General features: G+C 45.8%; 3 protein-coding genes across 7 annotated transcripts; 2 read left to right on the top strand and 1 right to left on the bottom strand.

Moving 5' to 3' along the window:
• Nucleotides 1-266: 266 nt before the first annotated feature.
• On the top strand, nucleotides 267-1072 carry LOC117585683 (LDLR chaperone boca). Its single transcript, XM_034275299.1, has 2 exons — nucleotides 267-477; nucleotides 536-1072. The coding sequence occupies exons 1-2, from the start codon at nucleotides 328-330 to the stop codon at nucleotides 923-925; spliced, it is 540 nt and encodes a 179-aa protein (XP_034131190.1). The 5' UTR covers nucleotides 267-327; the 3' UTR covers nucleotides 926-1072.
• A 545-nt stretch (nucleotides 1073-1617) lies between these two features.
• Nucleotides 1618-2620, top strand: LOC117585679 (ribulose-phosphate 3-epimerase). The gene is made up of 3 exons (XM_034275285.1): nucleotides 1618-1911; nucleotides 1979-2161; nucleotides 2236-2620. Exons 1-3 carry the CDS (start codon nucleotides 1726-1728, stop codon nucleotides 2530-2532), a joined length of 666 nt encoding a protein of 221 aa, XP_034131176.1. The 5' UTR covers nucleotides 1618-1725; the 3' UTR covers nucleotides 2533-2620.
• Nucleotides 2621-5790: 3170 nt separating this feature from the next.
• On the bottom strand, nucleotides 5791-25444 carry LOC117588986. 5 transcript variants are annotated; one of them, XM_034280622.1, is made up of 15 exons: nucleotides 19751-21091; nucleotides 11987-12091; nucleotides 11669-11906; nucleotides 9590-10584; nucleotides 9006-9559; nucleotides 8777-8946; nucleotides 8388-8717; nucleotides 8231-8328; nucleotides 7751-8151; nucleotides 7362-7688; nucleotides 7113-7296; nucleotides 6890-7049; nucleotides 6690-6816; nucleotides 6483-6628; nucleotides 5791-6431 (listed from the first exon to the last, which is right to left on the bottom strand). In XM_034280622.1, the coding sequence occupies exons 2-15, from the start codon at nucleotides 12073-12075 to the stop codon at nucleotides 6120-6122; spliced, it is 4131 nt and encodes a 1376-aa protein (XP_034136513.1). In that variant the 5' UTR covers nucleotides 12076-12091; nucleotides 19751-21091; the 3' UTR covers nucleotides 5791-6119. The 5 variants fall into 5 exon arrangements, with proteins under 5 accessions (XP_034136513.1, XP_034136486.1, XP_034136495.1 ...); XM_034280595.1 differs by lacking the exon at nucleotides 19751-21091 and adding an exon at nucleotides 25281-25444 and having other exon boundaries at nucleotides 9006-10584; XM_034280604.1 differs by lacking the exon at nucleotides 19751-21091 and adding an exon at nucleotides 23196-23214 and having other exon boundaries at nucleotides 9006-10584.
• Nucleotides 25445-26184: the final 740 nt, after the last annotated feature.

The following is a 26184-nucleotide window of genomic DNA, read 5'->3' as shown; positions in this document are numbered from 1 at the left end:
TTTGTTAGGATATATCTCTGATTGGGCGCTGTCCACAGGGCAGCTAGTCATTGTGATGACAACTTGTTATCATCCTTGTGAACGCACTTGATGACCTTTTTTGGGGAAAAAACCATCGCATATGACCATATAAAGTAGATTAGTTATTTCTTGTTTTATCCAATTTTCCCCTGTAGTTTTCGAATATAGCTTATAATGGCCCTGCAATTCTGGCAGCACTGGTGCTGTTACGTTTCGATAGTTCATTCGAGTATAGTATCGCACCAAACAATCGATAATTGTGTGACGTGTTTTGGTTTTCTGAGTGCGAAATAAAGTACAATTAAAATGAAAACAAGGCTTATTTTGCTGTGCCTGGCCCTGGCGCCTGTTGTGTTGGCCAAGAAGTTCACCGACGAGGAAAAACCGGCGTGGGCCAAGAAGGATATACGGGACTACAGCGAAGCGGATCTAGAGCGTTTGCTGGACCAGTGGGATGCAAGTTTCATAAAAATTGCCAAAAAGTAACCCTCATAATGATACTGGTTGTTTTCAGGAAGACGAGGATCCACTAGAACCGGACGAGCTACCCGAGCACTTGCGTCCGCAGCCAAAACTGGATCTCTCAAATCTGGACAGCAAGAACCCCGAAGACTTGTTAAAAGTGTCGAAGAAGGGGCGCACGCTCATGACTTTCGTCTCCGTTACCGGCAACCCAACGCGTGAAGAAGGCGAAACTATTACCAAGCTGTGGCAGACCAGCCTATGGAATAACCACATTCAAGCAGAGCGGTATATGGTCGATGACAACCGTGCCATATTTCTCTTTAAAGACGGTGCCCAAGCCTGGGAGGCAAAGGACTTCTTGGTCGAACAGGACCGATGCAAGGGCGTTTCCATCGAGAACAAGGAATACCCTGGCATACACGCAAAGGACGAGCTCTAGACACGTTGTTAATCAGACTTTTACATTTCTCATTCCTATTTTTAAGCACAAAGATGAACAAAACAACGATCATTAGGATTATAAATTGTCTCATACAAATTGTATTCTGATTAGTAATATTAATATCAGAAACATGAATTTTTGGAACTCCTTGCTCTCATAACAACTAGTCTCTGTCGCACATGTGTGAATCGTTACATGTAGAAGAGTAATTATGGAAAAAATTCGTTATTTTGGTTTCAACGAGATTTGGAAAACATAACTGTACATTAATTAAACGAAATAAGGTGAGCAATACCTACATTCTCCTAATTGCCGGTTCACAAACAAAATTCATTCAAAATGACGTGACGTTACACACTTACGTTTCATTACGTCTTACGTTTTAGAGAGACTTCCATTTCTATGTAGTTGCCATGTTTCAAGTGTGTAGGTACCATGTAGAAAAATAAGTATGGATTTTTTGTTGAGACTATATTTTCTAAGCAAACCCAATAAATAAGAGTAATCAAGAGTAGCAAATCACTTACAAAATGTATGAAGTTTTTGAATAAAATTAAAAGTTCTGTGCTGGCTCTCCTAGGCTGCTAGTAATACCAAAACGAATATCAAAATTGAGGAATGTGACATTTAACTCAAAAAACAGCTGTAGCTGCTTGCTGCCTCAACAAATTCTCAAATATATCATATTTCCAAATGTAACTCCATCTCCGCTCTCCTCTGTTTGACCTTAACGAGACAAAACGGCGTTCTTAAGCCCCCAACTGTTTGTTCGATCACTCTGTCGCTGCGCCAAGAAAATGTCGGTCAAAGCTAAAATCGGTCCCAGTATTCTGAATGCTGATCTCGCCAATCTGGCTGCGGAGTCCCAGAAGTTACTGGACAATGGAGCGGACTACCTGCACCTGGACGTGATGGATGGAAACTTTGTTCCGAACCTCACCTTTGGCCATCCTATGGTCAAGAGCTTGCGCAACAAGATCAAGGTAATTTGGCCCTGTTTTGGCTGCTCTAGACGAGACATCAACTTACTACTAATGTGTTAACCCGCAGACTGCGTTTTTTGAGACGCACATGATGGTCCAGAATCCAGCGCAATGGATATCACCAATGGCCGATGCTGGCGTTAACCTCTACACGTTCCACATAGAGCCAGTGGACGATGTGTGCATGGTCAGTCGCCTGGTGCAGGAGGCCGGCATGAAGGTGGGATTGGCCATTAAGCCGGGTACCAAGGTCAGTTGAGGTTATGTTGTTGGTTTCAAATGAACGGTGTAACAAATGCTTCCCCTACTACGGATGTACCACAGGTGGAGGACTTGGAGAAGTACATCAGCATAGCCGATGTGGTGCTGGTAATGACGGTCGAGCCCGGCTTCGGGGGTCAATCTTTCATGGCCGACATGATGCCCAAGGTGAAATGGCTGCGACAAAACTATCCCAATCTAGATATCGAAGTGGACGGCGGTGTGGGCCCAAAGACAATTGCATGCTGTGCCAAGGCGGGAGCCAACATGATTGTCTCGGGCACAGCCGTGGTGGGCGCCACCGATCAGCGACAGGTCATCAGGGAGATGCGCGATGTGGTACAGAGCTACCTCAAATGAAGCTGTATTTATCTATAGTACATAGAACTAATTAGGCATAAAGTGTGAAGTAAAAGACATGGGCAACAATATGATATATGTTTTTATACATTTATTTTCTAACATTTATATATATATATATATGTATGTATGTATATAGTTTGTGTGTAGGGTAGGTAGGTATATATAATGTATATATGTATGACATTTGCTTTTAGCATTTAGTTGGTTATACGTGTTTGTGTGTATTATATGTAGGATTCTGCAATTTTCCAGTTATTGTATGGCCAGTCTCAAGCGACCGCCGCTATGTCAAAGTCAAAGTTATTCTCTGTTTTTTCCAAAATAAATGTTCAACAATTTCACGGGTTCCCATCAAAATTTTAATGTAAAACTCTTCATAAATTCTCAATGCTTCCAATGCGCTGCGCTCATCCAGCGCTCAATGGAAAAAATTCAGTTTGTATTTTATTGTCAATGTTTGATCTTGTAAATTCTTCACAAAGTTCCATCTGTGCATAAATAACAAGTGCTGCGTCTGCTTCTCATCCAGTTATCATCTTTAAACATATATTGTATATATACTCGTATATTCTGATACTTCTTTGTGTATGTAATGTCTGCTTTTATACTTAATCTCTGCTTTTGTGACATATGTAAATTCAACTAGTTTGTTAATCAGCTTCCTGGATTTTAATTTTAGTGTATTTTAATTTTGCTACATTTTCATTCAAAGTTTTGCTAGAGTTTCTTGATTTTCTTCTTTATTAGTATGTATGTACTTAGCTTGTTTCATGTTTCGGTTTCTGTTTCAGTGTCATGGAGCGAAACTTTTAAGCACGGCAATTCAAGTAGGACTCTGGGGCTGCTTGTGCGGGCCCCCTATGCGTGGGAGTGTTTGTCGTGATTGTATGCATATTGTACTTAGTATTTATCTATTCGGCTAATTCATAGTGGGCCCCTGTCAGTGGGGGTGACCCTCGCATGTAACTTATTTCACTCATTTTCACTTGACGACAATGCTAAGCATTTTTACATTTATACAATATTGATGTAATTCTTTGCTATACTAAGTGTACATAAAGCTAAGCGTTTTGATAGTAGCCTGGAGCATGCCTCTAGCACGGGTGTATAAAAATAGCTCCACTCGAAGTGGACGATCCATCCACATCCATCGGATGGAACGGATCAGAACTGCAAAATGAATATCAGTAAGATCGAGGAACTGAAGTGGAAAAGGTGAAACACAAAGTGCATTTACATTTTTCTCTATATATAATGCAGTTAATCGAAATAAGCATAGTACTCATATGCATGTACATATATGAATATATTAATATGTAGGTATGTTTGTATTGTCATTGATAAATCTCATCTGTTGTCATCGGTTCAATCTACGAAAGCCACAGATTCGTTTGTGCATAAACTAAGCTTTTCCACTTGTGGTAATATGCGTATATGTATGTATAAATTTAGACACCATCACATCTGCTTACAAGCTACAGCTACATTATGTATATATATATATATAGAATATATATATTCCGTTATATGTATATTTCTTGTATATATTTCAGTTACATGACTTTTTGTTGTTGTTTTGTTTATTTATTATGTATATCTCTGTGCATGTTCCTCTTAAACATGATGTTGTGCCTTGTGTAATATGCGCTCATAACCCCCCAATTAAAACTAGTTATACCGTTTTTCCACTTGTAAACTGATTGTACAAAACATGCATGTATATAATATATGTATATACATATATGAATGTATGTATAGCTACATTTATAGCTATATTTTTGTATACAGGCCAACTAGAGCTACTAGTAAACGCGGTTATACGTTAGCATTTCTTGTCTGAAGCATTACAACAAGTTTTAGCTAGAAATCATAGGTTGGTTTTAGTAATCGATCGAGCACATGAAATTCTCGCTCCGATTACTTACCATTGAAAACAGTATCAAAGCTGTACATTTATCGAAGCTCAACTTTGTGTGATGTTTTTTTGTGTGTGGTGTGTGGTGCTTGGTGTTTGGTGTTTGGTGTGTGGTGTGTGGTGTGTGGCGATGGTGTGTGCATTCTGTCAGCTGAAACAACCAATTTCGAGTCTTTAGTTACGCATATTTTACATTACATTTCCCTACTTTTCTTTACTCCCCTTTTTCGGTTAGCAAAATAGTTGTACCTTGCAGTAAGTACTGTCTACTAGGGGATACGCTACGCCAAAGGGAAGCGTGGCCTAGGTTTAGGTTCGAGGCATGGGATGAAATCATGGTGATAGTCTTTGTTGGGGCACGTGCGAAACGTGAGTTGAGTCGATATGTAAATAGCTCTAAATATTTAGGTGCATTTTTAGTATGTCTAATTTCTAGTCAGAAGCATGTAGACACTCTGTTATTCACATCACCGTGTGTGTGGTGTGAATGGTAAATATGTAATACAAGCACATCTTTTATCGCTCATCTTAGAATACTATTATAAGATTCGCATTCTAGCATCTAGATACATGTATGTATTTTATGTATGTTTGTGTTTATATTCTGTACTGTTCCATGTGACATTTCTCTTTGTTCTTTCGTGTCTTTAAAGCTGAAACCCACGCATTATACATATGTAGTTAGTATTTTCATTACTTACAGACTAATGCAATCATTTGCTTATTGTGCATTTGTTGTTATCTTTATTGTCAAGTGCACGTTTCTCTTTTTGGTTTACCTTGTAGATTCTTTGGTATATGAACAGCTCTTTGGAAAAGACTCTGCAACAGGAACACCTGTAGATCAGGCGCTGTAGATCAGCCACAAGTTTCCGCTTGTTTCGATTTAGTTGTATTTCAGATTCTCACTTAACTTTGTTCACTTATTTTCCATTCTAGTATTTAACACCTAATCGGCTTGTGTCTACCATATTTTGTTTTCTTTTCTCTCTATTCATATATACGTATATGTACTACACGCACGTAGATATATATTTTTGTGTATTTATTTTGCGGCAATCATACATTTTTGTTGGGGACTAATAGAATGATTCTGTTTGCCGTTTTCTTATTTATATAAAGGCTTCCGTTTACAGGACCTTCCAACACGAAATTCCGCTATGAAATTGATTTATTGTCCGGCACGACTGGGATATTTAGACACATTTACCTGTTAATCGGCTACATACATTTGTATTTTAGGGTACACTATATATGTATCTGTGTGTGTGTCCATATTATGTGTAAATATATAAATCGGGTATTCAATATTTATTGACATATAGTTTCGCCTTTTTGGTTTGGTTTGGTTTGGTTTGGTTTGGATTATCTTTGGTTTTGCTTTGCTTGCTCTTTTTTGGGTGCATAGAAATCTCTTTGTAAAAAAATTGACAAATAAATTCGGCAATTGACACATGATCAAATCGGTTTACGTTACCGTAAGTTCAGTAGCAAAATATATCCTCTCCGTCACTCGCCGCCACCCGTCAGAGTGTGCAGCTGATGACCGCTGATGCACAAATGCTTTGCTCAACCGTTTCCTGCCTCTGTCCTCTAATGTCCCTCGTGCATCTCATCGCTCTCCTTATTCCCATCATATACATGACATCTGCTATACGTGTATTTGCGTTTAGTCATGGGTCATGACCTTGCCGTGAGTGTAATAATAGGGCTTCCCGTTCCGCATGGGATCCGTGGCTATTTTGGAGAGCATGTCGGGGCCGCCCGGATGCAAATCATACTTGTTGACACGCTCCTCGGCGATGGGTCGCGCATGCTTTTGCATCTGCTCCTGGATCCACGGCACATACTGCACCACATTCGCGTAAACGCCGGGCAGCTTTGGGTGGGCGCACATTATGCCCCACGACACAATGCCGCCAACAAACCAGCGGTCCTTCTCCCCCGGATACGGACAGAGCAGAGGACCACCCGAATCGCCCTGCAAATAAGTTCGATGTATCCGGAGACACCGCAAAGACGTGACACTCACCTGACAGGCATCCTTGCCGCCATCGTCGAAGCCGGCGCATACCATGCCCTCCGAGACGGTGAGGTTGTCGAGCCACTCATCGCACTGGTTGCGCGTGATGATGGGCACCTGCACCTCATTGACTATGAACTCGTACGTTGACTTGGCTGTGGAGTAAACGGATAAGGATAAGTCAGTGAAACAGGGAGAGTGAGGGCCTGTACTAACGGTCCTTTTCCTCGCGCTTGCCCCATCCGATGACGGTGCACAGGGTTCCAGAGTGGAGATTCCTCACGCTCGGCGGCGGCAGGCAGACGGGCAGCAGATGCTCGTGGAAGGATACACGCGTGGCCAGCTGGAGGAAAGGAAATGAAACCGAACGGATTGATTGATGGATGGATCGATCGGGAGACCTGCAACCCAAGTACCTGGAAAAGCGCAATGTCGTTGTCGTGGGCAATGGCCATGTTGTACTGCGGATGTGGAATGACCGCCTTCACCTTAACCTTCTGGCCAGTGTATGTGAAGGAGTTGCGTCGCGTCACCCCCAGCTGTATGGTCCAGTCCTCCAGGTCGATGACGGTGTAGCTGCAACCACAGGAAGGGTAAGATAAGGATAAGGGACATGGATAAGGGCGATGCGGTACTTACTTGCCAACGCAGTGGGAGGCAGTGAGCACCCATTGATCGGATATGAGGACGCCGGCGCAGTAGAAGATCTTCTCGGGCCCACCCAGAATGGCGGCGAGGAAGGGCCAATTGCCGGGATTGGCCTGACTGCCCCCAATGATCCGCCTAGAGGGCTTGTGGCGTCCACGCTTCACCCTGCCGCACTCTGTTGGGGTGGAAAGTACCCTGTCAGATGTGATTCCTACGCTGGAGCACTGTTCCTCGACTCACCATAGTTGGAGCAAGTTAGCTCGGCCATGGGATAGTCCTCGGTCTTCTTGCAGTTGGCAAACTCCTGCATCAGGGTGGAGCGTCGCTTGGCGTACATCTTCCAGATGTCTGTGGAGACGTTCACCGAGGCCAGCAGCGGACGATGTGTGCGCTGAGTTAGGACACTGGTGGCGTTCACGGCCGAGTAGCCAAGGATGGAGCACACGGCGCTAGGGGAGACGGCCCGATCCCAGTTCTTCACACAAGCCGGCATCCACTGGCGCTGACCGATGCGGTAGACCTCCAGCACCCCGGCCCCCACATCCCCATTCCGCTCACTCAGCCTCACTGCAAAAAAACTCAAATCATTCAGAGCTTCCGTGAGACTCAACTAGGATCCCTATACTCACGGCAATTGCGCTCATCCTGGCCGTACGGACAGTCGATGATGCCATCGCAGATGTGCTTGGTTCCAATGCACTGGTTGTCTCCACAGTAGATCTCGTCCTGGCCGCACCGGTCGCAGCTTCCCTCGTCCGTCTGGTCCATGCAATCGAGGTGGCCATCGCAGACGTACTCCGTCGGCAGGCAGCGGTTCTGGTCGCACTGGAAGCCATCGCATCTGGGATTCGAGGCCGCTATCATAACGTCACGCACCTCCTCCAGACCCACGCAGTCCTCAGCGCTGGGGAAGTCCTTAAAGAGCTTGCAGTTCAGATACTCCGGCAGGCTCAGCCCAAACACATCGAAGAAGAAGCCGCATCGGCGCATTGTCTCCGTGCAGAGTGTCTTGCAGGGTGGCACTGTGGCACTATGGAATCGAATAATCAGTTATAGTTCTTGGCCATGGCCGTGTCCTCATGGCCATCTCTGTTCCCTGGCAAACTTACCCACTCTGACCGCATTTGGGCACGAAGAGCGTACACAGGAATAGGGAGACGAGCTCGTAGCAGCGGACGTCTACCAGGGCCTCATACGAGTCCAGGTCCTGCCAGTGTGCGGGAGAAATGGGTTAATGGAATGGCAAGGAGCTCGCCCCATAATTACCACTTGCGTCTCCAGCTGACCGAAGTGCCCGATGTAGTTGGGGAAGACCGTGTAGTTGTAGGGTATCTGTGAGCCCTGGCAGAAGCGCACGATGATGGGCAGACAGGTGCCGGGGGCGGGGTTCTTGCCAAAGCTCGAGTTCTCCTCCACGTGGATGGTGTTGATGATGGTCTTGTTCACGAACTTGATGGTCGGATAGGCATTGAAGTACGCGGCCAGTCCCCCGGCAATGGCCAGCAGGGCGAAGGCGTTGATCAGTATCTGGAACAGGCGGAACTTCAAGCGTCCGTTGGTGATGTACGGATTGGAGCTCTTGCGTCGGTTGATTATCTGCAAGAGGCGTTGAGTTGAGCGGCAGTTTGATTTTGGCAGGCAAAGGATGCGGCTACCTGGTGCTGCAAGGACATGGTGTGGGGTGCTCCGTTCTGGAAGCGCACAATCGTCTGCAGGCTGCTGGGCGGTGCACTCGCCTTGTTCAGTGGCGAATGCGTCTGCGGTGGCTCCAGCTCCTCGATGGGCTCGTGCTGCACTCCCTGGCGGCAGACAATCGGAGCCGGGGCTGACAGTCGCAGTCAGAGGTCAGTTGGAGATCGTTATGCTGTTGTTCTGGGTACTTACCGCTGCACAGCCGCTTTGCCGACAAGGAGGGCAGAAGTGGGGCTTCCATGAGTTTCGAGTTGTAGCCGGGGCTGGACGTCTGGCTGAAGCTATCGCTGGAAATGGTCGAGTCCTGGCGGAAATTAATCTTTCCCCGCGGCGGCGGCACTGCCGGCAGCGTGTGCTTGCCGAACCGTGTGGGCGCCATGTCCATGAGCGAAGTCTGCTGGCGCTGGGCCGTGCCCGGATTGTTGCTCTTGCGCCCACTCTGGCTAGACGCTGCCAAGGGCAGGAGCGGCACCTCCATCAGCTTCGAGTTGTAGCCGGGACTAGAGCTGATGGAGTAGCTGTCGCTGGACAGGGTCGAGTCCTGGCGCTGCTGCATCTTCGGGTAGACAATCGGCGGCGGCTTGTTGCCTCTCAGTTTGTTGCGCACAGTCAAAGGCGGTGCCGCGTGCACCCTGGGAGTACTGTCCACGGAATCAAAAGAGCTGTTCATTCGCTGTGGTGGCTCCGGTGGTCCTGGACGTTTTTGGCTGAGGTTTGGATTGCCAGCAGCGGCCACAGCAACTTGACTGGACGCGGTCGCGGGCGAGGGCGAGGGCGAGGGCGCGGGCCCCATGCCCAAGCCCAGCGACATGGATGACATGGTGCCACTGGATATGGTACTGGAGCCAGCCGATGCGGCGGACGATGTGGAGGCCGATGCGGAAACGCTGCTTGTTTCCTTGTTGGACTCGCCCCCCGAGTTGTTGCTGTTGCCGCTGCACGGAGTAGAAATCTTCACTGGTGGCTGCTTTCGGGCCGGCACCGTCGGTAGCTTGGTGGTGGTGCTGCTGCTGCTGCTGCTGCTGTTGTTGACGACGATATTGTTGTTGCTGGCCAGCTCGACACCGAGGCCGAGGCTGAGATTGTTGTTGTTGAGCTTGTGCATGACATCGTTGCCGACGACGGCTCGTTCTCGGTCGCGCTCCAGCCGGAACGTGTCCTTGGCCAGGGGCGAGTCAATGGAGATGGACGAGGGCTTCTCGTCGAGCGAGGACTGTGTGTCCACCGAGGAGAAGCGGCTGCGAAAATCGACACTGGTCGAGCTGGAGGCAAAGCGCTCGCTGTGCCCACCCGAGGAGCCGTAGGCGGAGTCCACGGTGCTGCTGGAGGAGCGCTGAGCTCGCTTAGTCATGTGGCCCAGCCCGGCGTACCGACTGGCATGGTAGCCGGCGACCTTGACAGGTGTGGAGGTCAGCGACTCATCGAACACCGAGTTCTCCAGGCTCATGCGGTCGTCATCGGAAATACCATCGGCATCCGTGTATCCGTACGCCGGACGTGTGGCTATGTCAACAAGGAGTGCTGATTGCACCCCGGCCGCCTCTGTGGTCACGTTTGCTGGCTGCGGATAAACAAACACGGTGCCAATGCCGTGGGCGCCTTCGTGTCCGGCCGGACTCGGCTGCGGCGGCCAGCCAGACTTGCCTCGCAGCATGCGTCGCGGTATGGGCGGCGGTGGCGTGACTGGCGTATCCACACGTACCAGCTGCTGCTTGGCCTTGGCTGTCCCGATGGCTCCTCCCATTGGCGCGCACTTGCCGTATTTCAGGTCCTGCCAAACAAAAGGGAGAGAGACAGTAGATTCTGGGTCAGACAGAGGTGTATGCACACTAACAGCTACACATAGCTGGCCAAACAGCAATATTCCGTGAGCTTTGGCTCAGTCTAAGCTCGTGGAGCCAGATCCCTGGGCTTGGATGCCGTGCCATCCAGGCGGACGGACAAGGCCGCTAAGCCGACTGCACAAACCCTGACGCAGCTCCGTCGCGGATTTTGCACGAATGGAAAATAGCGAAAACGCGGAAAAGCGGCAAAAGAGATTTTAGTGGCGTTCCGGATTTGCATAAAAAGAGGACATTTTCCCCCTCTACGTTGCAGGCGATGATGTCGATGATGACAAAGTGTTATGGCAGGTGACTGTCGGCAGGTGGCATGTGGCATGTGGCATGTGGCAGGGCAAATGGCATGTGGGGGAAATGAAATGGCTGCATGAAATCGCAAGAGCTGACACATCAGCAGTCTTCAAGCTAATCTAAGCCGAAAAACAAACCCCATCCAATATACATATACCTATGTACATACATAGATGTGTCAGTTCATACGAGCAAACTGTCAGGCAGCTGGCAGCTGGTGCCATTTCACATACATATGTACACTCATATTGACTGAGTACCGGGTATAAAAGTTGTGACGTCTGACGAAGCGTCTCACAACGTTCCACAACTATTTAATGTGAAAGTGTGAAAGACCATGTAATGTTTATAGACAATATACAACACATTTATCAGAAAGTTGCAGCGAGACCAACGAATATTTTCCCAAAACTTTAGGGACTTTAGCACCAGTAATAGAGGTCGTCCAGAGGTGTGTCAGAATGTGTGACCGTTCACCGCTTACAACCGTTCCAAACTCATGGTTGTCACCATGGTTGTATGCCAAATGCTCTCATCACAAAATTCATCTCTGATAGATTCTTCGGCACTGCTGTGTCACTTTATGTTGCGCAGCACTAAAGCGCGGAAAGTTTAGCTAACAATTTAACACTTTAAAATCCTAAAGAAAATAAATCCAGCTGAGGAGTTTACTAAATATTGACAGACCGTCTGCCTAATAGCTTTGCTGATGGCTGGACTTACCAGCATTTCATTGGCCTCGTGAGCCAGCTGCGACGACTTCTGCTTATCCTCGAGCATGGGGTAATAGTGGGAGGAGTGGCGTCGCACGATGCTGCTACTGCTGCTGCTGCTGCTGCTGTGGCTGTTGCTGTTGCTGGGCAGTGGCAGCAGGGTGACGGACTTGCACTGCTCCTGCTGCTTGTCGTAAAAGTCCAGCAGGGAGTTGAGAGGCAGCGCAAGGCTGGAGGCACGCTCCGAGCTGCAAAGACAGGAAACGAAGGGAAACTTGTTCTGGTGAGTCCGGAGGCGGGATTGAATGATTGGACGGCACCTGCTTACCGTGAGCGACTGTGCTGGTCGTCGTCCGAGTGCGGATGCTGCTCCTGGGAGACGCTCAGAAATTGTTTATTCATGTCGAGTGCGTTCATGGCTTATTCGTTTAAGCTGCAATGGGCATTGAACGGAATCGATTATCACAACGCGTATGTGATCCACATGCAAATCGAAAAAAATAATTACAACTGCAGCATTTTACCAAATGATGTCCCCGAGCCCAAGCCCAAGCCCGTCTGCCTGTCTGCCTGTCTGCCGTCTGCCTGCCATGCATATCCAAATCGAACTATTCGCATTCCATTCCATTCCGACACACAAACAGATTCGGTTTGGCCCGGCCCCTGGCGGAATGTGCAAGTCATGAAAATCATACATAGGAGTCAGTTATTCGATCGAACCCATGCCACAGCTCACACCGAATATGGAATACAAATAAACTGGGGTTTGGGAGAGATACTCGCACGGACACGTGACAATAGATCCCACAATACGCGTACACACAAACGCACAGACACATAGGGAGATGTGTGAATGTATGGAAGGGAATGTATTGATGCCATCGTGCATCGAGCCACGCAATTTGGCCTTTTGTGTCTAATGGATGCCATTAGTTGGCTCATAACACAAAGAGTTGCCACTTCCTCCGGCCCCAGAAATTGTCCCACACAGTGGCACTGGCAACCCTTCCATGTAACGCCCTGTCCTGTCCTGTATTGTCCTACCCTGCTCTCCCTTGGCTCTCCCTGTTGGCCAAAGAGAATGTCAGTCAGATTATGCACTGCCACACCAAATGGCTTATTCGATTCTCGAAAGGCAAGTTTCGGAAAAAAGAGTTCTCGGAATGACGGTTCCGCGTGGTTCATTACCGCAATATTTGCACATTTGTAGCTGTCTGCTTTATTGCAAAGTCACTCTGGCATTTCGGATTTTCGGATGCCCCAAGCATACGCGTTTTCCGTGCGGCTTTGCGGACTTGTAGGAGCAATGCGGACTTTACCTACCCAGAACCTGCACGAGTGGAGTCTGCAAACCTAGAAGAGATTTCGTCAGTATCAAGGTGTGACCTACTTAAATCGGAGCCATTCCACCACACAGTCCCATGCCAGAGCGTGACAGTCAACAGGTGAAGAACAAAGAACAATGGAAAATCGACCCCTTCGCACTGCATACTTCCTCGTGATAGCTGCAGGCCACCCAGCTGGTCGAGCAGACCAGAGCCGAGCTGTCGGAGTTCATGATGTGTCAAGGACGTGTATTGACACTAACAGGATGCAATCAACCCTGGCAGGTGAGAAGGCGCCATCGCCATCGCCATTGCCATTGCCATCTCCTCCACCACCTCTGTGTCCGTGTCCATGTCCGAATCGATCCCAGGCATTTCTGTACATGTATGTATGTATATAGGTACATACTTAATGGATATTCTCTATTGCTAAGATTTATTTTCTTCAAAAATAACGATTCTGGAACGTTCATTAATCAGGCGTTTCCTCATTTTTTAAGCAAATATGTAGACACGACACACATGGATGTGCATACAATTTGGCTATTACCACACACACACACACAGACACACACTCGCAGGATACATATTTACATTTCATATAGTACACACACACATGCAAATGGAGACAGGATAAACATACAAATTCTATTTGCTCGGCATTTGTATGCTGAACAGCAATTCCAAACTCATATGAACCATAAATTGTTTGCTTTTGTGTCGCCCAATCCCCTACTCTGCTCTCCTATCCTCTCCTCTCCACTCCACTCCTTTCAGCACCACTCTCGTTCCTGCCACAAAAAGTTTTACAACGAATCTGCAACGCAAAAGCAATCAGGCTTGCCCAGGAAGGAGGGAATGGGAACGGGAACGGGAGCAGATGCTTTTAAATTATATTACGGACGAGAACCAGGACCTAGCCTCCAGTTCCATTCCCCATAATTTCTCACCAATCTATGGCTGACCTTTGGGTTATTATCCAAATTGTTGGCGCTTTTGCCAAGTGTCAGCCTCTCGAATTCCACTCAAAGATCTGAAATCACAGTGATGTCAGATGGGACCAGCACCAGCATCAGCCCCACTTATATAAGTTGGAAAAGGTTGAAATTCCACAGCCCCAGACCAGACAGAACGCCAGCAATTGTTCCTTATGCGCCTGATAGCCTTGGTACACAATGTTAAGTATACGTCTAGTTGTGCGGATGCCTTTGGCCCTGCTCCTCTTGCGCCTGTTGAGAGTCGAAAGTATTTGCTCCAAGTGGAATTCTGAGTTAATCAGCAGACGAGAAAATGTGGCAAAAATGCCCAGACCGAGAGTCCAGGGCGTAGCACTCTCCCAGCGACTCCCAGCAGTTGCGTAACTCCCAGCAGTTGAGTTCAAGAATTTCCACCTTTCACAACGGGCTTGCATTTTCCCCGGAATCATAGAAATATCAACACTTCTGTCCATTGTCCATGACCAAGAGAAAAGAAGCCAATTATCAAGGGTCGGACAGAAGGTCTTGCAGCCATTTCTGAGAAGAGACCAACATGCTACATCGTGGCATCAGGATCACATGACATGGGTGAGACAGATTAGGCATATGTAACATTTTCAAACTCGGGTTTCTTTATCGCCCTTGGCATATTTGCCTAGAGCTTATCACAGCCCATCCAGAGACCACCGCTCTCCCTTCACCTTTAACTCTCGGAATTTCATTACAAGAACGTCCTGGTCAGCTATGTCAGAGACAGAGAGAGAGTGAGAGAGAGAGAGAGAGGGAGAGAAAGAGCAGGATGAGGATGAGCAGATGCAGAGGTAACCTCTTCAGCTGTGCCCAAAATGTCCTGGCCATTTTTCCAAGCACTTCTCTCTCTCTATCCTATCTGTTATGCATTCACTCTGAGTTGGTGTCTCTGGCTCCAGCCATAATTTAAATTTATGACCGCCTCGTTGCCTATGCTCCCGCTTCCCATTTGTCGGGGCCGCCACACATAAATTGTGGCTGAGCATTTAATTAGTTTGTGCAGCAGCCGGCAACAGCCTTTCAGGTAGCTTTGCTGCCTCGACCGTCCCAGCGTCCCGTCCAACACCGAAGACCAACAGAGTCGCAAGAACCCACGGGTCCTTATGTCCTTATGTCACATGTATCACATATTGTCTAATGTTCATCGGATTGGGAGACAGAAAGGCCTTCGCTGTCGTCACAGCCGTCACACCGATACGGGTAAACGAATATAAGCTTCTGCGTAAGAAATATCCACGGCTTAAGAGCTTGGAGAAAGTTTACCATTTTTTCAGTGAGCTTCTGCTTTACTTTCTCTACTCAAATACTGCAATCTTTTTTTCAATCCACTAAAAAGTAGACTGAATATTTATTCATTAATGTGTACATTAATGTGTATGTACATACACACCTGAATCTATGTCCCTATCTGCGCAACTTTGCGCAACAGCGATTTCTAGAGTAACTGTAGGTAGGGTCCTGTGGCGCAACCTCACACAAAGGTATAAGCAGAATACAGAATACAAATGATAAGACCGTCTTTTTTAATAGACAGATATTATCTGAGATATCTTTATTCGTAGTAATAGCAGCGGTAGGATAAGGACAGGGATAGGGATAGGGATAGGGATAGAAATGGCTGCTGCTGCTGGGTACACAATTAACAAATGAAATTTCAGTGACAGAGAATGAGAAGAGAGAGAGAGAGCAAGAGTATTCCATTGTTCGTAATTGTGCCATCAACAATGCGATGGTGTGCCATATAATGTGATTGTGAACGAACGAGTACGGACAGCTGTAGGTGTGGGTGTTGGGGTCCTTCTATTCGAGCGCGTGCCACAAAGGGTAGGGATGGGGATGACTTCAAAGTCAAATATTACAAGGAACAGAGCGAATTGTTCAACAATTTAAATTTGTACTAAGAACGAGCATCTACAATCTCATGCGAGTATCTACATGAGTACATCTGCTCTGCTCGCTTCCATGCGGCGTGCGTTTCCGCTTTTGCCAGCATTCATTATTTTGATTCGATTTCCATTTTACATTCAAAGGGCGTTCGTTTCGTTCGCTTCGTTCGACTGATTGACAATCTTTGTCAGGCAGGAGGAACTCAACCATGCGACCATTTCATCCCAGTCGATTGGTCTCCATTCCAATGCGTCTCATTTCCGCTGCCATCTGATCGGCTACATGAGTGCGATGCACACACACGAGTACGAGTACGAGTATGAGTACTCGTCCGGTCGGCCCACGGAGCACTGCCTGCAATTGGTTGCTGTTTGCCTGCCACTCAGCTGTCATGATTGATTTGTAGCGCGGGTGTACCATCGAGTAGAGTTTCCGGCGCGACACCTCAACTAACTTACACAACTTACTCATACTCATACTCATACTCATACTCATACTTATACTCGTATTGGCATGGACACAAGCGTTCAAAGTTTCGCCAAGACGCTGCCAATGATGGTCAATGTGCAAAGGGGGGATGTAGTCCACACGTGCTAGGAACGCAATCTGCGAGATATTGCACTCTGACTATCACAGAACAGGCTGGGATGGGACAGGCCCTTTGTCTGATAAGGGCACCCTTCTGGTAAAATTGTAATGCAATTGTGGCAAAAGCCACAAAATTACGGCGAAAGAAAAGAACTGAGTCTGCCTCATTAATAATGAATCCAATTAGGCTTTACAAGAAACATACAAATGTAAAATATATACATGAACATATCTAAATGTATACAAAAGAATATTCTGGCGGGGCCTCAGCCAGGACTGCAACAAAAAAGCTAATGACAAAGAGAGCGTTGAGCAATTTGTATTTTTACACTCGGGAAAAAGGGTGAGGGCGTTTGAAGTGTCAGGAGGCCACAAAAAATCGAATCGAATTCTTGCAAAAGGGCATTGCGCTCTTATAGAATAGGTAAAAAACGGAAATACATATACATATATATGTATGGGAACCATGTAATACCTTTTTGCAAGTGTAAAAGCCGTAGATGAGTTCTCTGGGATGGGATGGGGTGCTATGGGGATGGAGTGTACATTGTACACATTGTACGTACAATATTTACTGTCATCGTCAACGCCATTGTCCTCTTTGTCAGTTTACATTTTGATCGAGAGGGAGCTGAGATGGGGAATGGGGATGGGGCCTAAGTCCTGGGTCCTGAGTCGTAAGTCCTGAGTTGACATGCTTTACTTTCATTAGTCAATGCGGCCAGGCAGCGCTGACTGACACTGGCGCTTTGTTTCTGACGTCTCGCTGGGCGCACGTGGCAGACTGCGGCTTATGCTGCCTGCCATTGCAATGATGGGTGTCTACTCGTGTGTCTCTCTAGATGTGTGTGTGTGCGTATTAAATGGCAAGAGAGGTCTCTCTCGAGAGCGAGAGCCAGCGAGATACAGCTTGCAGAGTGTACATACATATATCGTGCGCATCGAGCCGTTAACTGTAGACGGTGGCCGAGCGAGCAGTAGGGCAAGGGGCCAGTAGCGCTCGTATGTCCAGTGGCCAGTCATATGCAGCATACCGTGGATAGATGGGAACGCTTGTGAGACGCTTCGTACGAGTCACAACTTTTATACCCAGTACTCGGTCAGTACCTTAGTACTGGAAAGTGCTTTCAAGACGGACGGACAAACGGACAGACGAACGGAAAGACTCGGCTATTGATGCAGATCAATCAAACATGTATGTAAATACGTTATAGGGTCGGAAACGTTTCCATTTGCGCGTTACATATGTACATACAGTTTTCAAGACATATACAATACGAGTATACCCTATTTTCTATTTAAGTACAGGGTATAAAAAGAAAGACAGCATTTGCTATCCGCCCCTGCCACTGCCCTTGCCATTGCGCCCTACCCCCTTCCATCATTTCGATTTCAGTTTCCGTTTTGTTCCGTTTGCATTATCGTCGGGCTATACGGAAATTGATTTTCGTTCTTGAACACTTCTTCTGCCCCCTCCCGTTGCAACGCGTTGTCCGTTATAACTTCCCCAAGGAGGAGCAGGGAGAAAACTCTACCATGTCCCACAGCGGACAGTACTCTTTTTGACCTCACATTTGAATCAGAGAGTCCATGACCATAGTTTTGACTCAATATTAGTGCAGCAGGGCAGCATTCGCTGAGGTGAGCTCCCATTGCCACAATCCGCTAACTCCCTGCAGGAGGGTGGTTGCATTCCTAATGTCAAGGACACAGAAAATTCTGAGAGTGGCTGCAGCTTCAGGCGGCTTCAGGAGCTGCGGTGCGGCTGCAATCGGCAGCGGCCTGGGCTGTCTGTGTGCGTGTGTCTGTGGCCACTGCGCAATTCCCAGACTTTCATTAAATTATCCTTTCTCGATACCACACCCTGTCCCACATTCCACACTCAACTCCCCTACTCCTCCCTCCCACTTCAGATTTAATTCGCTTGGAGTGTTTCCCGGGCAGCGGGAGTTTCATTAAAATCAAATCAGAGCAGTCGAATGAAGCAATTTATCTATCCCATTGGACTGACAGCCCATCGCCCTCTCTTCCCACCACATCTTCTGCTGCTTGGGACATCATTTCTAGGGCCAGTCCTGGGAGCAGTCCCAATACATTTCTTTCTGATTAACTTTTAAATGGGTTAAATATGTTCCAATCTCTTTTGTGTCTCAGTGCGCTTCCCAGAAATTTCATCCAAGCTAAATATCACAAAAATAACATTTTCAGAACTCAATTGCGGATAAATTCAATTTAAATATATCTCCATATATATCTACTGTGCTGTCAAAATTGATTTACCGAGAATTTATTCTCTTTTGTCTATCAGAACGCATCGCAAAATTATCATCACACGTCATGGCCCTGCTCGGAAGGGTGCATTCCCATAGCTTACTTCTGGAACATTTCTTTGAATATTTTCTGTTAAGCTACAGCTATATTTTTGAAATGTACCCTTAACTGCTAAGCCAGTGGTAAGTCGAAGTGTGGTATGTAAGATCTCAAAATTCTATTCATTAAAATTATTCGTTTCGGGACGCCACTAAATTTCACGAACTCAAAGCGCAGCTGGAAATATTTACTAATAAAATCCTGATTCACTGTGTTGAGTTCCTTTTAACAATCTCACTTCATTTAACGAATCGGTCGTGCCTTTGGGTTCCCTGAACCCGTGCAGGGTCTGCTCTGGTTGTAAAATGTGTCTGATGTGTCGCTGCTAGGGGGGCAGACTTTGCTAATTCATGAGAATTGCCGAAAGTATTGGCAATGTGTTGCATACCTTAGAGAGTCCGCCATCGCGATGGGAGCAGACCCAGAGTACAATACCGTAGCCCTTCGATTGTGAGTATTTGCTGGACAGAGACCCAAGATAAATTTTTTATTGTATTCCTCTTATCGGTTGCCCGGCCTTTTCTTTGGCTTTTATTTTTTGTTTGCCTCTCATCGATTTTTGAAACTTTTGGCATACCAATTCCTGCCCAGAGAGTATATTATGTCCCTCAGTGTGTGTCTGTCCCTGTTCTTGTGTTTGCTTGTGTGTGTGTGTGTGTGTGTGTATTTATTTCATCCAAATTGAGTTTGAATGCTGCGCAAGTGGGCAGGACATGGACAGGCAGGCATAAGCTGATACAAGTTGTGTATCATGCAACCTGATTTCTAAGTGTGATTCCTTGTAGCCTGTGTGGGTGTGTGTGTGTGTGTGTCCGTGTCAGTGGCTGGCTGTGTGTGTATCTGCCTTGTTGCCCCGTTTGTTTTTCACTTCAACTCCGCTTGATCCTGGGACCAGAACTGGGAATTCTTACTTACATTTCTCAATTGCCGTCGCTTGTCTCTCTCTTTATCGTTGCTGTTGTTGTTTTTGTTGTTGCTGTTTTTGTTGTTGCTGTTGTTGTTGTTGCTGTTGTTGGCTTTGTTGCTTTACGACGGCGGCAGCCAGCATCAATCTCTGTCCAGCATTCGGGCATCTTTCTTCTGTATCTTTTTTTCGATGCTGTGTGTTTGCTTTGCGCCCGTCGCCTCGGGCCAAAACACCTCAGCGGCAGCGCGCAGCAGTGACTGTTGTTGTTTCGGGTCTATTTTATATTTATTTCGTGCTTTGCTCACAAGTTGTGTGTGTGTGTGTCGGTTGGCTGGGCGGCTGCTTGCCCGGGTGGTGAGGAGCAAGGGCTGGGGCAAGGGCATGTGCAAAAATATGAACTCACACAGACACAGGCAATACAATTTAAGTTGACGTTGAGCAGGCACCAGGACGACAGTATATATGTATGTATATGCGTGTGTGTGTGTTTGTGTGTTTGTGTGTTTGCTAAAGTGCGTGTGTATATTTTAAGTATCCTGTTTGCGCTGCTTTGCTGCTGATGCTGTGGCTTCTGTTGCCTACTTTCTGGCGCTCGAAGCCTCGTATTCCTTTTATTTGGCTTGGCTCTTCTTGTCGCTGTTGTTGCTTTGTTTAGTATTATTTTGCGTAAATAGAATTTACGTGTTCTCGACACGTTGTGCCCGCTGATACTTGTATATGTGAGTAGCTCCGACGTGTACATACATCCATGGCATGCAGCATTCGATGCTCTTGTATTGGTAAATTAACTTTGATTACTCGCTGTGCTGTTTGGCTGTCAATGGCTTTTGTGGCTGGCTTCTCTTTCTCTGCAATCCAAAAATAACGGTTTCCAGCAGCTAACACAAACGAGTATGTGTGTGTATGTATAATCCAGGTGCGAATAACAAGGTGCAGGTTAAGGCAAATTTATATTTATTGTCACATTCTCAGTGAAAAACACTCCTCAATTCAAATTAATCGTTCGTTCCTTTGCTTCTCTTTAATCTGTTGTATTTTTTGACGAACCTCTGCCTCCTCTTCTAGTTATGTGTCTCAAATTTCACCTTGTTCTTCTCCTTCCTTTACATAAACGCTCCGATTCAGCACTTCCTCTTAGTCCAGCCTCCTCCTACTTTGCTTTGCTTTCCTTTCACTGCCGCTGCTGCTGCTGCTGCTGCTGCTGGTGCTCCTACTTCGAGGATGGTGATGCCGCTGCGCTCCTTGTTTTTGCTGCTGGCCACAACAGCTGCTGCTGCACGCGCCGCACTCGGATAGCACGTGCTGTTTCCCACGACATAGAGAAATCAAAAGAGGAGCCCACGACAGGGAGCCCACGACATATACCCCAAGGATATTTCAAATGTTGCACTGTGCACAAAGTTGCCCGAGAATGTTGCCCACGATACACACTGGGCATAACTGCCAAGCTAGCGGAATTTGAGTCAAATTTTGATTTACCAAAAACGAAATTTGTTTATTTTTGGATTCGGTCACTAATACATTAGTACGTATCCGATATTTGATTCTGATTGTTGATTAGAATCAATAGCCGAGTCTATATCAGTCTGTCTGTCCGTCCGAACGTCCGAACGTCCGTCCGTCCGTCTTGTTTGTCGGCTGGTTCTCAGAGAATATACAAGTTAGAGCCCCCAATTATAATTCTTGAACCACACTTGTATCAGTGTGATATCACAGTAGTCTGGAAGCAAAATTCGTTGGCTCTAGCTCTTATAGTCTCTGAGAACTAGCCGACAAACAAAACGGACAGACGGACAGGCGGACGGACGGACAGACATGGCTATATCGACTCGGCTATTGAAACTGATCAAAAATATGTACATATACAAATATACTTTGTGGGGTCGCAAACGCTTTCTTGTGTGTGTTACATTTTGTCCCCACAAATACACTTTTGCAAGATTGCCTTCGGACATAACCCTACCACGAAGCATTTTGTCGAAACAATTCAAATTCACCTTAAAAAACTCGTATTTTTCCTGTTAATGTAGTCTGTGTAGTTCTGAAGTTTTGACTGCATGAACCTGCCTTTCTTTTTAATAGACTGCGTTAAATGAAGCCCAAACTCATAATAATTAGTATTAATTATTTATATTTTAGAATGAAATAATATTTATTTTTTTTTATGTCATCAAAAAATAAATAAAACAAAAAAATGTTTTGTATTTAAAAAACAATTAAAATTATTCACAAAAAATGTCTGTTAATGTTTTCTAAAAACGCCTTTTATTATTATTATTAAACAACACATTTTGTTTTCCGCTAAATTTTCCTTTTATTCCGCTAAATTTGCGAAAATTCCGCTGTGATATGCAAACAAAAATACTCATGCCCATGTTGGGGAACAATGTTGCAGCACTTTGCTGCGATGAAATTCCCATGTTGCGAGGGAGAAATATCCCTGAAAGGAGAGTGAAAATCCCCCACCATAAAGAGAGCAAATTCAGCTCTCAGTACGATTCTCGGAACCAGTTCATTAAGAGGATTTAGAGAAAATTCAAAAAACCTTTAACGTTCACATTCTTTCAACAATGTAATTTAATAGATTAATGAAAACAATTAAAAATTCCTGGAGCCTCAGCAAAATAGTGTGTATATTTGAGGTACTATTGACATTTTTCTAACCAAAAAAAATAAGAGAGCCCTTCTGTTACCATGCCTCTTTTTTTGCTTATCAAAACGTGCCACACAAGGAGAAAGCAGGCGGCAGAGAGCTCTGACAAGGTGAAGGTGTCCGTTGAATGCATGTGTATAAGCCCCGTGCATTGACTTTGCAGAACTGGAAATCCTGTCGCATAATGCGCCTTTGTATGCAATTAACATTGAGTGTGGTTGCCTCGCATTGTTTATATGATTTATGGCGCCCTCACAGCCATATCCGGCTTTCACAGGTGAACATACATGTACATATGTACCTACCTCCCCTGCTCAGCCGCTTATCGGAATCACAGTCCCTGGGAGAACGCAAGCATTTAACTACGGACAAATAAGAAAGGAAGTATAGCCTTGGGCGCCAAAGCTTTAGATACGATAGCTGACACTCTGTTCCCTTGGCTCGTACGAGTATGATAAAGTTTTCGAATTGTTTACGTTCCGGCATAACTATTTGATTAAACACAGTTGATGCAATACACATTCATATGTACATACTAACATGTCCATCTGCATTTTCTATTCTCACACATGCAATGGATCCTGGCCCTGTCAAAAGGAATTCATAAATTGAACAAAAGCGATTTGTATGTACTTTATCTAGTTGCATATGCCAGCAGCTAATCTCTACCTAAAAGCACTTTCCCACTTCCCAAACGAATAATCATGAAATTAATTAGACGGTACATTGCACTCTTCTACCACTTTCCCAGAGTCCAAATGCAGTCAATTCAGCAATAGGTAGCTTTCACAGTTACTTACCCACTTCCTTTGAATCCTTTGACTTGTGGAATCCAAACTGCTGCTGCTGCTGCTGCTGCTGGCGAAGTGCCGCCAGCCGAAGTGCGCTTAGAAATGTCGAGTCGAGCACTCAAAATCATAGCCATGGCCCAGAGAAGGGTTTTCCTTGAGTTGGAAATTCCCGCCTTCGTGTTTTGTATGCAGAACTTTGGAAAGGGCCGCTGATTCAACGGAAATTCTGCGAATGACTGACGGGGCTGTCAACTCAAAAACACAGCGCTGCGTGGGCGGAAGGAGGGAGCCTGTTGCATGCACGTGGCGTGCCACAACCTCTTTAATAAGCGCCACTTTTCCTTTTGATTTTATTTACCGAACGGAGTAGACTGACTTGTTGCAAAGCCCGAAATGTTTAATTAAATTCCGTTTAAAGGGAGGCCCACCAGAGAAGCGGCAGAAAGCAGAAAGCATAAAGGGAACGTGGCGGATAGTAAGTAAGTTGGTAAGGGATGGAGCGGAGCCGTTACCTACGGCAGCAAGAAGGGCAGCGATAAGGACTCTACAAGTTTCCACTGCTCGGCGCACTAAGCGGATTTAATTTAATTAGTTCCCGCTGCGCTCCGAGTCTCAACGGTGTTGCCTGCCAGGAGACTGGCGACAATGGCAATACACCAGCTGCAGCACCCACCATCATATCATCATTCAGCGGCAGCCGGGGAACAGTTTCATACGATGCGCAGTTAGCAGCAGAGCAGCCACCACATTTCAAAAGAAAAGAAGAGACAAAAGCCAAGGTCAGAAGCCCCTCGATCCCACTACGTTCCCCCTCCCCCAGCGAGAAAGAGCGAGGGAAAGAGGGAAGGAAAAGAAATGGCCGCATGTCTCAAATGTCTCATGGCAAATTGTCAGGTGCTAAGCTTTGATAAAGTACACTCAACAGAAAAAAGTTAAGCCCTCACATGCCCAGTGCAGGGCACTAGTGTGGTGGGGAGTGGGTAGTGGGTAGTGGAAAGTGGAAAGTGGAAAGTGGTGGGTAAATTTCCCTAACACAACGCGACAGATAAGAGGGTCAGAGTTGGTCTTTGAATGTTGCGTGTGTACGAGTATGGTATGCGGTGAGGACGAGGGCAGGGGCAGAGAGGTGTTGTGGGTCCTGGTAATTGAAACGCTTATTTCAACAAAATTGGCATGCCCTGGAATAAGTCTGCGGTTTTCGGTGTTGCTTTACTTGTGTGTGTGTGTGAGGGCGTAGGGTTTTTGTTTATGGTTTATTGTTATTGTTTAACTTTCAACTTTTAGCTTGTGTCCATGCGAGCCCCGGCTCCGGCTGTATGTATATATGTTTGTATGTTTGTATGTTTGTGTGACTGCTGTATGTGTTGTGCGTGCTTTTGGACCAAAACCGAAAAGGCCAGGCCTAAGCAACACCATAAAATGTAACGCGCTCCTTGTTTGTGGAAGAAGGTCTAGCACGCACATAAATCATCTAAGAACTTATCACTTCATTTTATAACAAATTTGAAAGTGATTGAAATTGAAATGTTTCCAATGGCGCGATATCAAGTGTATTTTTAGAGCAGCAAAAACAACGGGCCAATATCTAAAAATCCGAATTGTCAATAGATTAGAATAGATATAACATTAATTGATGGGTATTTAATATACTAGCTATCATGATCGGAAGGAATTTCCAATACTACACTCGTATTACAAATATTTCACCTTTCGTGTCAGAACGGTTTAAAAAAAGGTGAGATCTTGTATGTTGTTCTTAAGCACCATAAGACAATGAATTTTGACACAGTAGATATATGTATACGATGTATAAGATAAGAAATGAAATTAAATCATTTATGATCTTATAAGTGTCCGCTTAGCTAAGCGGAATGGAATGTCTTACAGATAGGAACGACCGATATGTATAGGCATAAAATACTTTGGACCTCCCTTGCTTGCTATCATTCATATAATTTGCATCTGCATATCCGATATCTACTGTAGTATTTTCAGGCGTAGTTTATTTGCTCAGCGTTTTCGGCGTGCACTCTCGCCAAAGTTTTTTTAGCTATCGTGTCGTATTGTGTGCATTAAGATTTCCATTTGACTTACCCTTGTTGATGGTGGGTTGGCGGAGAGGGTACAGCATCCGTATGACGCGATAAAGAACGTTGCTTCACTTACTATGTGTGGTTGAGTCCATCTGCACTAGTCGAGACAAGTAGTCTAGGCGGAACGGTCCGAAGTGGCAAACGGCAAAGTAACTTGGCGGCGAGGTGCGAGAATGGAAATATTATACAAGTTCGGAGGCAAAGAGGTTTGGAATTATACAAATGTTCAGTCCACGAACTTTATAGGTAATTTCGCAACAATGTACGTATGTACATATTTTTACATATAAGAAGCCAGATTATGTATTTCTTTTTTTTTGTTTTTGTTATTTTTCGTTTCCTTTCGCTTTCTAGGGCTTGTTTGTGATAAGCTCGCGATTTGCTCAATAAACAGTCCACGCCGTAGAGGGGCTCGGAGACAGAGGCGCGAAGCATCCGTGACACTTTATTGTGATTTTCTTGGGCGCCGACCGCTTTTGTGCATTTAATAGGCACGAAAGAAAGAAGCAGAGCCCTGAGAAATTGGTCGCAATAACATTCACGCAATTCTGGCGCGATGGCTACTTGACGATGAACTTAAACCCATCACGAGAGCACCCATCAATGTTTTCTAGGTACATTCTGATAGCCATTTGATTTGTCCATTACATTTTGGGTGCATTCGGTTATTTAAATTTGGCAGTTGCGGCAATATTGTGAACTATTTCGAATTTACAAGTCCGATTGGTTCGCAGCTGTTTCAAGTCGGATCTAGTTACTCTCAATAGGAGCAGCTCAAGTCGATTACCGATAGTTCCAGCGACACGGTCTGGTGTATACACCGACTTTTCTAGATAATTTGATCATGGTCATTTTTGTATTCTATTTAAAGAGTAAGGATGGAGTTACAAGAATAATTTAAAAGC

The sequence above is a fragment of the Drosophila guanche genome, unplaced genomic scaffold (genome assembly GCF_900245975.1).
Source record: "Drosophila guanche unplaced genomic scaffold, DGUA_6, whole genome shotgun sequence".
Taxonomy (NCBI): Eukaryota; Metazoa; Arthropoda; class Insecta; order Diptera; family Drosophilidae; genus Drosophila; species Drosophila guanche.
The sequence above is the reverse complement of the archived record's forward strand: the minus strand, read 5'-3'. Positions and strand labels throughout refer to the sequence as shown.